The 13,908-nt window shown below is 36.3% G+C and overlaps 1 protein-coding gene across 7 annotated transcripts in view; it reads left to right on the forward strand.

Annotated features, from left to right (window-relative positions):
- LOC136845184 (carbohydrate sulfotransferase 1-like) overlaps window positions 1-13,324 on the forward strand; it is a 179,634-nt gene extending 166,310 nt beyond the window's left edge. For all 7 annotated transcript variants that reach the window (XM_067115180.1, XM_067115185.1, XM_067115182.1 and 4 more), the window contains 3 exons: window positions 142-263; window positions 9,961-10,122; window positions 12,105-13,324. In XM_067115180.1, coding sequence (XP_066971281.1) covers window positions 142-263; window positions 9,961-10,122; window positions 12,105-12,854 — 1,034 coding nt within the window. In that variant the 3' untranslated portion in view covers window positions 12,855-13,324. The remainder of the gene's footprint in view (window positions 1-141; window positions 264-9,960; window positions 10,123-12,104) is intronic.
- Window positions 13,325-13,908: the final 584 nt, after the last annotated feature.

The raw sequence follows: 13,908 nt of genomic DNA on the forward strand, positions 1-13,908 counted from the left end.
ATATAAATAATATATTCTTTAACTAAATTTCAGCCACAACTCCACTACCAATTCAACGACAATGACGATTACAAAAGTTCCCTTAAAAACTAAAAAAAACTAAACCCTCCCACCCTAATTCCATCTTATTTCTTCTTCCAGAGGCAACGTCTGGAGAGGGGAACGAGGAGTACACTTTGCCCTCGCTGGAAGAGGTCATCCAGTCGGTACGTGACCTGGATGTACAAAGGGTTCTGAGGATGTACAGCACTCAGCACGAGGAGGTAATGGAGGCCTGGAATGGCTTCTCTCTCTCTCTCTCTCTCTCTCTCTCTCTCTCTCTCTCTCTCTCTCTCTCTCTCTCCTTTCGTTTTGAAGTGTCACTTTGTCGGAGTAACAGAAGTAAAGTAAATATCATAGAGATATCATAGAAAACGGGAATACATCAAAGAGTGTTGATGCCTGCCTTGGTTAGTTAATATTAAAATATTAAAATTAATATAAATATACACAAAAACACTAAAGATAACATACATATAAATATATATATATATATATATATATATATATATATATATGTATATACGTGTATACATATATATATGTACTGTATATATATGTATATATATCATATATATATTTATAGATTATATTTATTCTAAGTGGAGAGAGGTATAATTATGCGTGTACACACACACACACACACACACACATATATATATATATATATATATATATATATATATATATATATATATATATATATTATATATTATATATGTATTATATATATAAACTTTATATATATATATATATACATACATACATATATATATATATATATATATATATATATATATATATACATATACACGCATAATTAAACCTCTCTCCTCTTCAAATAAATACAATCAAACGCTAGGAATAATTATCCGGACCGAGGGAAGCGTAAGACCCCTCGGAGAGGGGAAAGGCATATCATTAGATCTCTGGAGAGAGAGAGAGAGAGAGAGAGAGAGAGAGAGAGAGAGAGAGAGAGAGAGAGAGAGAGAGAGAGAGAGAGCAGAACTGCAACTCGAGGGGAAGAGGCGTTTAACCGTAATAATAAGGGACTGGAACCTTATCGTAACGAGGGGAAATCACGTCATAATATATGAGGGCAACTGAGGGGAAACGGATACACTTCGGGAGATAGGGTGCCGTAAGATGAGCTGAATAGCTTTAAGAAACGACGAGGTTATTGTCTTAGTGAATTATTGATGGATATTGGGTGATACCCAGCTAATTTTATTTTTTTTTTAATGTGGCAAAGGAAGAGGCCACAGATCCATCTAACACGCATGTATGGAAGATCATTTTCAAAAATACATGCACATCAGCGTGTACCCTAACATACACACAGGCACATAATAGTTTATTATTACATACATACATACAAATATATATATATATATATATATATATATATATATATATATATATATATATATATATATATTAACTTCATCACATACACAATTGTTCTGTGCATTAGCACAATTACTATCAGGACCTCATTCAAACTGGAGGGTATCTAGTGGAGATATTTATTCAGAAAAAGTTACAAGCTTTCTAGGACAAACAGTCCTCCATTATCAAGTATCCGTAAAATGACCAGACGCGAAGTCCAGCTGTATTTATATCTGTGTGCTGGGTACTTTTAATCCTATAATTGCCTTCCTCCTCCTGGGTGATACCCCCCCTTGTGACCTTGGCCTTTCTCTGCCCGTTTCTTCATCCGGGTGTTCGTGTCCCGTGCGTCCCGTGAATGAGCTCCTCTATCGACGCCTTCATGGCGATTTAGGCGTTGTCCCCTTCGTTGCCAAATGTACTTCTCTCTAGTTTTTAAAGGCCTACCCTTCCCATTTACCCCTTTTAATCCGTGCTTCTGTCAAGAAGGTTTAACCTCCTTGGCGTTTGTTAATGTCTCCTGGGAGCAGTATACTTCTGGGTGTTCTCTATTGCCTTGACACTCCTTCGAAAATATTTCCATTCTTCCAGGTCTCTGTTTTTCATATAGGCCTCATTGAATCGCTTTTTGGACCTTCCTTGTGATTATCTCACGCTACTGGACTTCCGCACTTTTAATTTACTTGTTTTTGTGTCAATTTACTGTGTATATATATATGTCTATACATATACATATATATTTACATATACATATATATATATATATATATATATATATATATATATATATATATATATATATATATATATATATATATATATATATATATATACATATATACAGAGAGAGAGAGAGAGAGAGAGAGAGAGAGAGAGAGAGAGAGAGAGAGAGAGAGAGCAATTGACATTTGAAAAGGACAGATAAGAGAGCGCAGCATAAATATACATAGGTTACACAAATAAGATTATCGGCAGCTATTTAATTTATCATCTACTCATAATATGGTCCTTCGTTTCTTTCCAGTTAGAGTATTCATAACATTTTTCTATTCATATATCTTCTTTTCTTTACAGACTTAGTTCAAGTTTTGTCATTTACTCGGAATATTTCATTGTTTTTTCTTTGTTTTTGTATCAGTTTTTATCGTTATAACATACAAGGTACCTTTGCATGAATGCCCATACCCGATGAAAAATATCTATTGTGTTTTATAGTCTTCATAAGGGTTTGTCAAAACAAATAGATGATTATTTGGGTCATGAATGTCATATTGATAATACACAAAAATGCCAGGACTATTTATGATCGATTTCTCGAGCCTGTGGATGAAGATTAATGCGGGAACGAGGACTTCCTTCCATGTTGTTTATAAGGCGACAGACTCCTTAATGAGTCAGTGAGTGTTTTGACTGAGCTTCCCTTGTGGAGGCACGGGCTGTTTGACATTTCATGCCCTGAGGTCAGCTTAACAGGTAAGAGAAGAACTGGCAGCGCTGGAAATTTTTTTGTCACGTTTAAGAATAAACGTGTTGTTTTATTGATGTTAAATGCTAGAAAATTACGAGGGCCTTTAATAATTGGCAAAAATTGATTAGCAACCAATTATATTTGTGTTGTATAACTTATGCTGCCTTCATATAGCCTACCATACAACATGAGTGGGAATATTTGATGTGGCAGCGCCGGTCACCTCCCATGCCCTGCCCTTTTCGCCATGAAGGAGCCGATGGAGTTATAGTAATATATATATATATATATATATATATATATATATATATATATATATATATATATATATATATATATATATATATATATATATATATATATATATATATATATATATATATATGTGTGTGTGTGTGTGTGTGTGTGTGTGTGTGTGTGTGTGTGTGTGTGTGTTCTTGCATGAGCGTCCTTTTTTTTTTTTTTTTTTTAATAAATCAGGCTTATATACAGTACATGCCATTGTATCACTTACACCAGTTACCACTCTACCCGGTATATATTATATTCTAAAATCCCAACGGCTTGTCATTCACTTTATTCTTTACGACGAAAGAAACGACACGAAATTACAAAATAAATCAACTAATCAATCAATAACCAAATAAATGCCTCTCATTTCACGTCACAAAATCCCAAGATCCCAAGATGGAGAATAAACAAATGAATAAACATGTCTCCCAAAAACCCCAAGATGGCGTTCAGCCAGAGCCGCTGTGTGCTCGGCGACACCCCCATCTAAGTACGATGTATCTCTATTGCAGAGGATAGGCTTGACAGGGAACGCTTCTCGTGCGATGCCGAATCTTCTTCCTCTTATTCTTTCGGGATTTTACGACTTGGTGTCTTTGTTCGTGTTGGGCTACGTAAGCGCATGTTACATGACAATTCGCGTGTACGTAGGCTTGTGTATTGTGTGTGTATGAGTGTGTACGAGCATCAATATTACACCCGTACATGTAGCTGTGTTACTGAATCGAACTGAATACAGAATTTAGGCAGAGGTCCAAGCACTGGAACCTATGAGGTCATCCAGCGCTGAAACGGAAACCGAGTTAAATTTGAAAGGTGTAACAGGAGGAAAACCTCGCAGTTGGACTATGAATCAATCCTTAGGAGAGAGTGGAAGGTAAGATGGAAGAAAGAGAATATGAAAGGCGGTACAGTAAAAAGAATGAAAGGGGTTGCTGCTAGGGGCCGAAGGCACTCCGCAAAGAACCTTGAGTAATGACTACAATGCAACGCATGAGGTGCACTGGCGGCACTACCCCCTACTGATGCTGTTAGACGAGTTCCAGATGTATGCAATATAACGCACACACAGACTATACAAAGGTACTAACGTTAAATCAACGCGTCAAACTTATGCAATAAACGAGGCAAAACCACCAAAGAAAAAGGTAAAAAATAAAAACCTATCAGTCAATAACGAAAATGCGTTTGCGCGAAGGAAAGTAAAGTGAACAAAAGAGAAGGAATTGGGAAATACGTTAAGATCATAGCTAGACATGCAAGTGGTATATAAGGGTGATACCATTTTGATAACAAACAAAGTACATGGAACACTTACCAAGCGGCCATGCGGTGAGACATAAGTCTGGAAGACAGAGATTTACAATAATTAATTATCAAGTTTACGGAAATTTTCATGAAATAAATAAAAAAAATAAATAAATCTGAACATACATATTTATATATAAACTTATATACAGCTCTCTCTCTCTCTCTCTCTCTCTCTCTCTCTCTCTCTCTCTCTCTCATATATATATATATATATATATATATATATATATATATATATATATATATATATATATATATATATATATGATTATAATAAATCTTACAAGTGATTTTATATATAAAACACTACAGAGAAAAAATTGAAAAAATGGTTGTAGCTCCCGACAGCCGTCGACCTTATTGCTAACTAAGCCATCTTTAGAGGGCAGGGATTGGCTCAGTTAGCAATAAAGCCGAGTTCGAGTTTGATATATATATATATATATATATATATATATATATATATATATATATATATATATATATATATATATATATATATATATATATATAAGCCGAGTTCGAGTTTGATATATATATATATATATATATATATATATATATATATATATATATATATATATATATATATATATATGTATATATATATATATATATATATATATATATATATATATATATATATAGTTTTTTTAATTGACCGTGGCTCTCTCCCTGCCTAGTACCCATCTGTCTATTGGGTACTAGAAAATGGTTGTGGGGTTAGCGACCTCACCCCACCCTCCCAAGGGGACTTACAGAAAAACCGGAAGGCTGTACCCTTCTGGTACCACCCCTAGCATAGGGTAAAAAAAAAAAAATAAAAAATGCGCCAAAGAAACTTCGGCGCAATCGAGTTTTCTATTTGAGCCGCGACCCATGAAGCTTTCAGTTATCATTATGGCTAAATTTAACCTTAAGTAAAATCAAAACTACTGAGGCTAGAGGGCTGCAATTTGGTATGTTTGATGATTGGAGGGTGGATGATCAAGATACCAAATTGCAGCCCTCTAGCCAGATTAGTTTTTAAGATCTGAGGGCGGGCAGAAAAAAGTGCGGACGGACAGACAAAGCCGGCACAATAGTTTTCTTTTACAGAAAAATAAAAAGCATATAACATAAAATCTTCTACCTCTTCCTTCAATTTTCCATTCCCTTTGTTTTCTTCGGGTGAAAGGAAACTTATGATCACTCAATGAATTAAAAATATCAAAATATACAAAAAGTTTACCTCTCCACTCCAATGTTTTACAAATAACCACAGCCACCTCTCAGCCTTCAGAATATTTAAAGGAATTGGAATATAGAATTTAGGCCAAAGGCCAAGCGCTGTGACCTATGAGGTCATTCAGCGCTGAAAGGGAAATTGATAGTAAGAAGGTTTGAAAGGTGTAACAGGAGGAAGACCTCGCAGTTGCCCTATGAAACAACTGTTACAGAGGGTGGAAAGGAAGATGGGAAGAAAGAGAATATGAACGGAGGTACAGTAAAAGGAATGAAAGAGGTTGCAGCTAAGGGCCGAAGGGAGCTGCAAAGAACCTTAAGTAATGCTAACAGTGCACCACTAAAAATGTGAACACTTATCAGTCCGCCATAAAAATACTAATGGTCGCAGGTTAGTCTTAAAAATATTAAAAGTCACTGCTTTGCCTTAGAATATTAAGTAACTCCTCTGCCTTAAAAATATTTAAGGTTACCGCTTCGCCTTAAGAATTCTTAAATGTCGGTGCTCTACCTTAAATATATTAGAGGATGTATTCTGACTTGTAAATATAAAAAGTCACCTTTTTACCTTAAAAATATGCATGGTCACAGCTCTATCTTAAAAATACTATTTGAAATATAAATGACCCAACAAAATCAATTATATATATAATATATATATATATATATATATATATATATATATATATATATATATATATATATATATATATATATATATATATATATATATATACATACATACATATATAAAAAAAAAATATATATATATATATATATATATATACATACTGTATATATTATGTATATACACACATATATATATATATATATATATATATATATATATATATATATATATATATGTGTGTGTATAACTATATATATCCAAATATATGTATATACTATATACTATATGTATACATATATAAGGCCACTCCCCTACATAATCATGATAAAATTCACCCCACCACATTATAAAAGTAATGGCAACCCCCCTGCATCAAAACAATATTAAGGCCACCAATCAATATCTAAAAAAAAAAAACTAAGAAAGGTCACCAATTAAGGCGGAGAAAGCTAACGACCTCTGACCTTACAGCAGCAGCAGAGGAGGGAAGAACGATTCTTACATCGTCATTATGGAGGTGTAAGTAAGAGGTTCATTATCGCGAGAGGTGACAGATCATTAATAATGAGTTCGCTCTTAAATCATTGTCTTTTTTTTTTTTTTTTTTTTACTTTCCGCGAAGGGATAAATCACGCGGAGAATGACTCGGGGGTTTTCTCGGAATTTATACTTTTGTTTATTTTAGTTTTCTCTAAAAGAAAACTATTGTGTCGGCGTTGTCTGTCCGTCCGCACTTTTTCTGTCAGCACTTTTTTTCTGTCTGCCCTTAGAACTTAAAAAAATACTGAGGCTAGAGGGCTGCAAATTGGTATGTTGATCATCCACCTTCCAATCATCAAACATACCAAATTGCAGCCCTCTAGCCTGAGTGCTTTTTATTTTATTTAAAGTTAAAGCTAGCCATAATCGTGCATCTGGCAACGATATAGGACAGGTCGCCACCGGGCAGTGGTTAGTTTCATGGGCCGCGGTTCATACAGCATTATACCGAGACCACCGAAAGATAGATCTATTTTCGGTGACCTTGATTATACGATGTATACAAAAAACTTGATTGCGCCGAAGAAACTTCGGCGCATCTTTTACTTGTTTTATTCCCTGATAATGTATGAGCTGTTTATCCTTGACATATAGACTCCCTTATAATACAGTCATATACAACTTTTGACATTTTTATTAGCATTCATATATACAAATCTTTCTATTTGTGGAATACATAAACAATTCATCTTTTATAATTTGCATATTTTATACATACATACACACATGTATATTATATATATATATATATATATATATATATATATATATATATATATATATATATATATATATATATATATATATATATATATAATATGTGTATAACTGAATCACGAAAATATGGAACGTGATGAATATGTAAGTAAAGATAAAATCCACGAAGGAAAGAGGAACACTGGAGTGCTGAGAGGCCTTTCGACTGTCAGCCGTCCTTTATACTTTTATTCAGGCCATCACCTTGACATCAAAATATCAATTTTTTCTTCTGTGTTATTACGAGCTTTGCGCATTGTCACTCCCCAGTATTTGGGTCAAGAAATTAAATACATAAGAAATATAGGAACAGGTTTATGTTGTCCTTCACATATACAAATTATTTATAATAATAAAGCCCACAAAAAACTTCATAGTGAAAGTAACATGGAGAAAGAAACCCCTAAGAACATTCTTAGCTTGCCTTATTTGAGTGGTTATGAAAACATAAAATCATTATTGAAATCTTTTAATGTCAACCTCGTTTTTTCCTATAATAACAAACTAAAAGGAATGTTAATAAAAAATAGCACTAAAGAATACAACAACGTAACATATAAAATTCTATGTTTGGACTGCCCCTCTTTTTATATTGGCCAATCTAGCAAAGATTTAGATGCACGTATTAAGCAACATAAGTATTTAGTCAAAACTGGACAAACATCCAATGCTATATTCATTCATTTAAGTGAAAACTCTAACAGGATAAATTGGACAGAAAGTTCAGTGACTGCCAGATCGAAAGATTTCTCTTCAAGAAATCCTTTGGAGTCCGCTATTATCCAGCTTACTTCCAGCTATAATTTTAACCTTGGCCCTGGCATGTATTATTTGGACCCCTGCCTTAGAAAAATGATCAAGAATGACCTAAAAGATAAAATCACTGACTTAATTACAAATTAGTTATCTTACAAATATTTTCTATGTATTCGTATCTTTTATATAAATTTTTATTTGTAAAAATGTTCATCTTGCAAAAACTGTTATTGTTTACAAAAAATGAGAATTATTTTGTTGGACTAATATTTTTGGTGGTCAGTCACCCCCTTGTATAATCTTTTAATTGCCCTGTCCCTGCTTCTGAATGGTTGATCCCAATCCTTTGTAAAACCTCTTAAATATTTAACCCTGTTTTGGCAGTTCTACTAATTCTTCAATTGTGCTGAATTCCAGGTACATATTTTTCCTTTGTAATCCCCATCTGTTATTTACATGAGCTTTCTTTGTAAACTTACTTTTATATTTCTTCAGTCCGCTAAGCAAAGGAGGACAGACAATCTAAAGGCCTCACAGCACTCCAGTGTTTCCCTTTCCTTTGTGGGTTTTATCTATATATATATATATATATATATATATATATATATAGACTAAACATACATACACCACGCACGCACAAACACATACCTAGGCCTTATGACAAACTATCATAACTATCATCATTTTATGAGAGTGTAACGTATGACCCAAAGTCAAAATTGTCTAGACTTTAAAGTTTCCAGGTGTATATCTAATATCAACAATGCACTGTGACAAGTATCATCTATAATAATGAAATCCGAGTGGATCTTGTTTGTCTTCCCCTGGGTGACAGTAAGGGAGACATGACACAGCCACCCACTCCCTGCAAACCGGTTTGTCCGCCCCGGGTGGGGCTGGGTAGGAAGGGGGACGGCCGGTAGGGGAGACATCCACCCTCCTCCAGCAAACCTGTTTGTCCGCTCCGGGTGGGGCTGGGTAGGAAGGGGGACGGGCGGCAGGGGAGACATCCACCCTCCTCCAGCAAACCTGTTTGTCCGCCCCAAGTGGAGGCGGGGTAGGTAGGGGATCGGGAGGGTAGGGGAAACAGCAGTGCCAGGTTCCAGCGCGTATAGCGCGCGCCAACAAGCTCATAGTTTATATAACATTACATAGTAACTAACACCAAATGATGTTACTATGTGCTGAAAGCAGCTCACCAGGTATTGCAGCCTTCAAAAAGACTTCATTATTCATTAGCACAGCCTCCTGATTTCCCTCCCACATGCAAAATAGCCCCTCCCACACAAGTAACAGATGTACATAGAACACGTGTACATGCATCAAGTATACATATAACCAATGTATCTGACGCAGGTGTACATTCAGGTGTAAATACAGCTGGAATATATTTAGCAGGTAAACTTAGCAGGTGTATATCTACAAGTATATACATACAGAATCTAATAAGTTTTAGCCTATACCGAATAGCTTCTACATGGCAATGTCTATCTAATGTTATATGGCAGGTATACACCTTCAGGTACTGATCTTCTAATTCTCTTCCTGACCTCAGGTACCCCCAGGCACAGCCCCAGTGCAGGTCATCGTGTCGTCCACCTGGCGGAGCGGTTCGACGCTGCTGGGGGAGATCTTGGGGGCGCACCCAGGAGCATTCTACCATTACGAACCTCTCATGCCATACGGTCTGCAGCAGATAGCGCCTGGGCCCTTACAGGTAAAGGTAATGGGTGAATGGATAAATATTGGAGATAAATATACCATACAGACGCGCGCACAGAAATAAACTCACATACATACATATACACACAGACACGCATATATATATATATATATATATATATATATATATACAGTATATATATATATATATATATATATATATATATATATATATATATATATATATATAATTTCAAGTTGTCGCGTCTATTTCAGTCACTTTCTAGTGTTATATTTTACCGTTTATTGTCTATTTTTTTGTTTCTGATTAATGGAAAACTATCTCAGTTCACGCACATATGTATGTATACACATACATACCTGTTTCTGCAGTTACGTGCATACAAACAATTTTACATTTTATATATTTTTAATACATTATATATATGTATATATATACATATATATATATATATATATATATATATATATATATATATATATATATATATATATATATATATATAAATATATATATATAGTGCAAAAATACACAAAACATGAAAATTATTATACGCAAGCAAGTACATATATGTATGTACGTGTTTTGCATACGTGTAAGTACTGAGGCAGTTTCCATTAATCATAAACAAATATAAAAAAATTTAAAAAATGTAAAAATAAGAAAAAAAAAGTAAGTGAAATAGACGCGTGATTGAACAGAGAAGACTTAGAAGAATATTAATCAAAAAGTGGCGCGGACGAATCAACCGCAGCGTGGCCCCGGATGACACGGGATCATCCCGCCCCTGCATCCTCCAATAGGATTATTTTTTGTGGGATGTTGCTAAATCCTTCGACGACATAAATATTCAGGGCCTGAAGCTCCCGTGGGTTAATGGCGCGGGGAAGGGAAATTTGAGTTGTTGTTCTGGATTGCTTATGCCCACGGATTAATGCACTAATGGATATAGGAATTGAAGAAATTTGTATTTGCGCGATACATCATTTAGAAATGCAAAAGGTATGAATGCAGTAATAACTAATGTCTCCTATTAAATACTGTCTCTTTGTCCAACAATATCGACAGTGCATTTACTTAATCTCAGGCAACAAAAGTTCCAAACAAATCTAGAGCTCTCTCATTCTCAAGTTTCCTTACATGTATACGCTCACACACATATATACCTACATAAACTACACACACACATATATACCTACATAAACTACACACACACACACACACACACACTTATGTATATATATATATGCCTATACATTTATATATTAAATCAGAATTATCATTTACAGAATTCCATCTGGGTGTCAGTAAACTTTGGCTTAATATATATGAAAATATATGAAAAAGTCATTCGTGTATAAGAGACACAACTTCAAATGCACACAACAAAACACACGCGCGCACACACACACACACACACACACACATTATATATCTATATATATATATATATATATATATATATATATATATATATATATATATATATATATATATATATATATACATACATACATATTGCTTCCCTGCCATAAATGGCCAATCACATCGAATATCATTTCTGCTAACATCGAAGTAATTACAACACTCTTGAAACTTCCTTACAAATCAGAGCAAGTTAAATTGCTAAAGGACAGAATTGTTTCAAAATAGGGAAACGTTGGTCCCGTTTAGTAATTTCCAAGAGGTTAGTCAAATCTTTTTTTTTTTTAAGTGTAACCACTGTATCATTATAACTATTACTTGAATTTCTAGAATAAGCAGTCTTGGTAGCAATGACACTGGAAATGTGCCTCGCTTGAATCTTTTGACTCTCGTGGTTTTGTAGTTTGCAATTGGCAGAAGTCACTTGTAAATAGGGGGATTATATTTAAACAATATCCGAATTCCTGTCATATTTATTTGAATATAAAATTCAGAAAAGAATGACTAACTCTCTCTCTCTCTCTTTCTCACTGCTCCGCCCTCTTGTTGCCTACCGGACGACTTTCCCCCCCCGACCCCCCCGCCACCAGGACGAAGTGCAAGACCTGCTGAGCGGCATCCTGCACTGCGACTACCACAACCTGGAGGAGTACCTGAAGTTCGCCTTCGTCAACCACGACATGTTCACGCGAAACACCCGCCTCTGGTCCATGTGCAGCGCCATGCCCCGCTCCAAGTGCTACAACCCGGACACCCTGGGCAGGCTGTGCTCCCTCTTCCCCATCCACGTCATGAAGGTCGTCCGGGCTCGCCTGGAGATCCTGGCGCCCCTCCTGAAGGACCCTAAAGTCCGCATCGTGTGGCTGGTCAGGGACCCCAGGGCCGTCATGAACTCGCGAATCAGCAGCATCACCTGGTGCGAGACGCGCGCCTGCAAGGACCCCGCCTACCTCTGCTCCGACATCCTGGTCGACTTCAGCACCTACCTCGTCCTGAAGGAGGAGTACCCCGCGCAGGTGATGCTCCTGCGGTACGAGGACCTGGCCAAGAACCCGTACGAGAAGAGCAAAGAGGTCCTCAAGTTCGCGGGGCTCTCGTTCCACAAGCGGGTCAAGGACTACCTGGACGACCACCTGACCTCGGACGAGGACGAGCCGTGGAGCACGAGGCACGACCCGAAGACCCGCGTGGGCCGCTGGATGAAGGTCATGAAGTTCGAGGACGTGATCAAGACCCAGTACCACTGCAAGGGCATCATGAAGAGCCTGGGGTACCGGACGTTCAGCTCCAAGGAGGACATGACCACGGGCAACGCAGTGGGGCTCCTGAACGTGCCATGACGTTCGCCCATCATCACGCGGGGGATCTCCTTCGTCAGGTCCAGCGGTCCCAGCTGAGGACGGGGCTGGCGTAGGCCTACTACTCTGACTGCACAAATATCTATCTATCTAGCCTTCCCATACATAGCCAGCGCACAGATTTCAGTGTCGAGTGACTCGGTGTAAATCCTGACCCTTCTTGAACTCAATACCGGTATTGTTCAACTGCCCACAATTCAACATGAAACAGATGTTATAATAATAATAATTATTTTGATAAATAATACTCAAACATTATCATTATGTCATTGTGCCTGTTCCCGTAAGAAACATAAGATAGCTAACAGTTATTTTATATATAAATATATGCATACATATATGTACACATGTATATATGTATATATATGTATAAATCTGCGTGCAAAGGTCAATTGTCTGTGATATGGCGTGTACTTTATAAAAAAACAAAAATATATTTTCATGTGTCGAAAGTGTTTTCATAAACCTACTTTCAATTATGTTTTAGTTACAGGTAATCACTGGCTTTCAAGACGATATAAAACACTGAGTTTCCATGAAGATTTGTATGAAATTTCCCAGAAAAGCCTTACTAATCACCATACAAGAGTGAGATCACGTCTTATAATTACATCCATGCGGAATTTTAACCATCTCTCTCTCTCTCCATCATATTTCAGACGTATTTTCTTGCTAGTCAGTCCCAAAACAAAATCCAGGGCCCTGTACGGCACAGTTTTTCGGGGCAAAATATTGCTAACCAGTCACTCGATTTGCATCAAAATATAGGGAAATCTTATTGTGCATATGGTAAAATCTAACTTCTATCTTGATACAGACATTAGAACTTCAACTGGATGGGTTAAAATGGCAAGTAGTATGAAAGGTTATGCAGGAACTTTTCACAGAATTGATTTATTTCTGAAATTAATTCCCCCGTAGGGGGAACTCAAGCGGTGCACTGTAGACATCACTTAAGGTTCTTTGCAGCGTGCCTTCGACCCCTAGCTGCAACCCCTTGCATTCCTTTTACTGTACCTCCATTCATATTCTCTTT

Source organism: Macrobrachium rosenbergii, chromosome 13 (genome assembly GCF_040412425.1).
Source record: "Macrobrachium rosenbergii isolate ZJJX-2024 chromosome 13, ASM4041242v1, whole genome shotgun sequence".
Lineage (NCBI taxonomy): Eukaryota > Metazoa > Arthropoda > Malacostraca > Decapoda > Palaemonidae > Macrobrachium > Macrobrachium rosenbergii.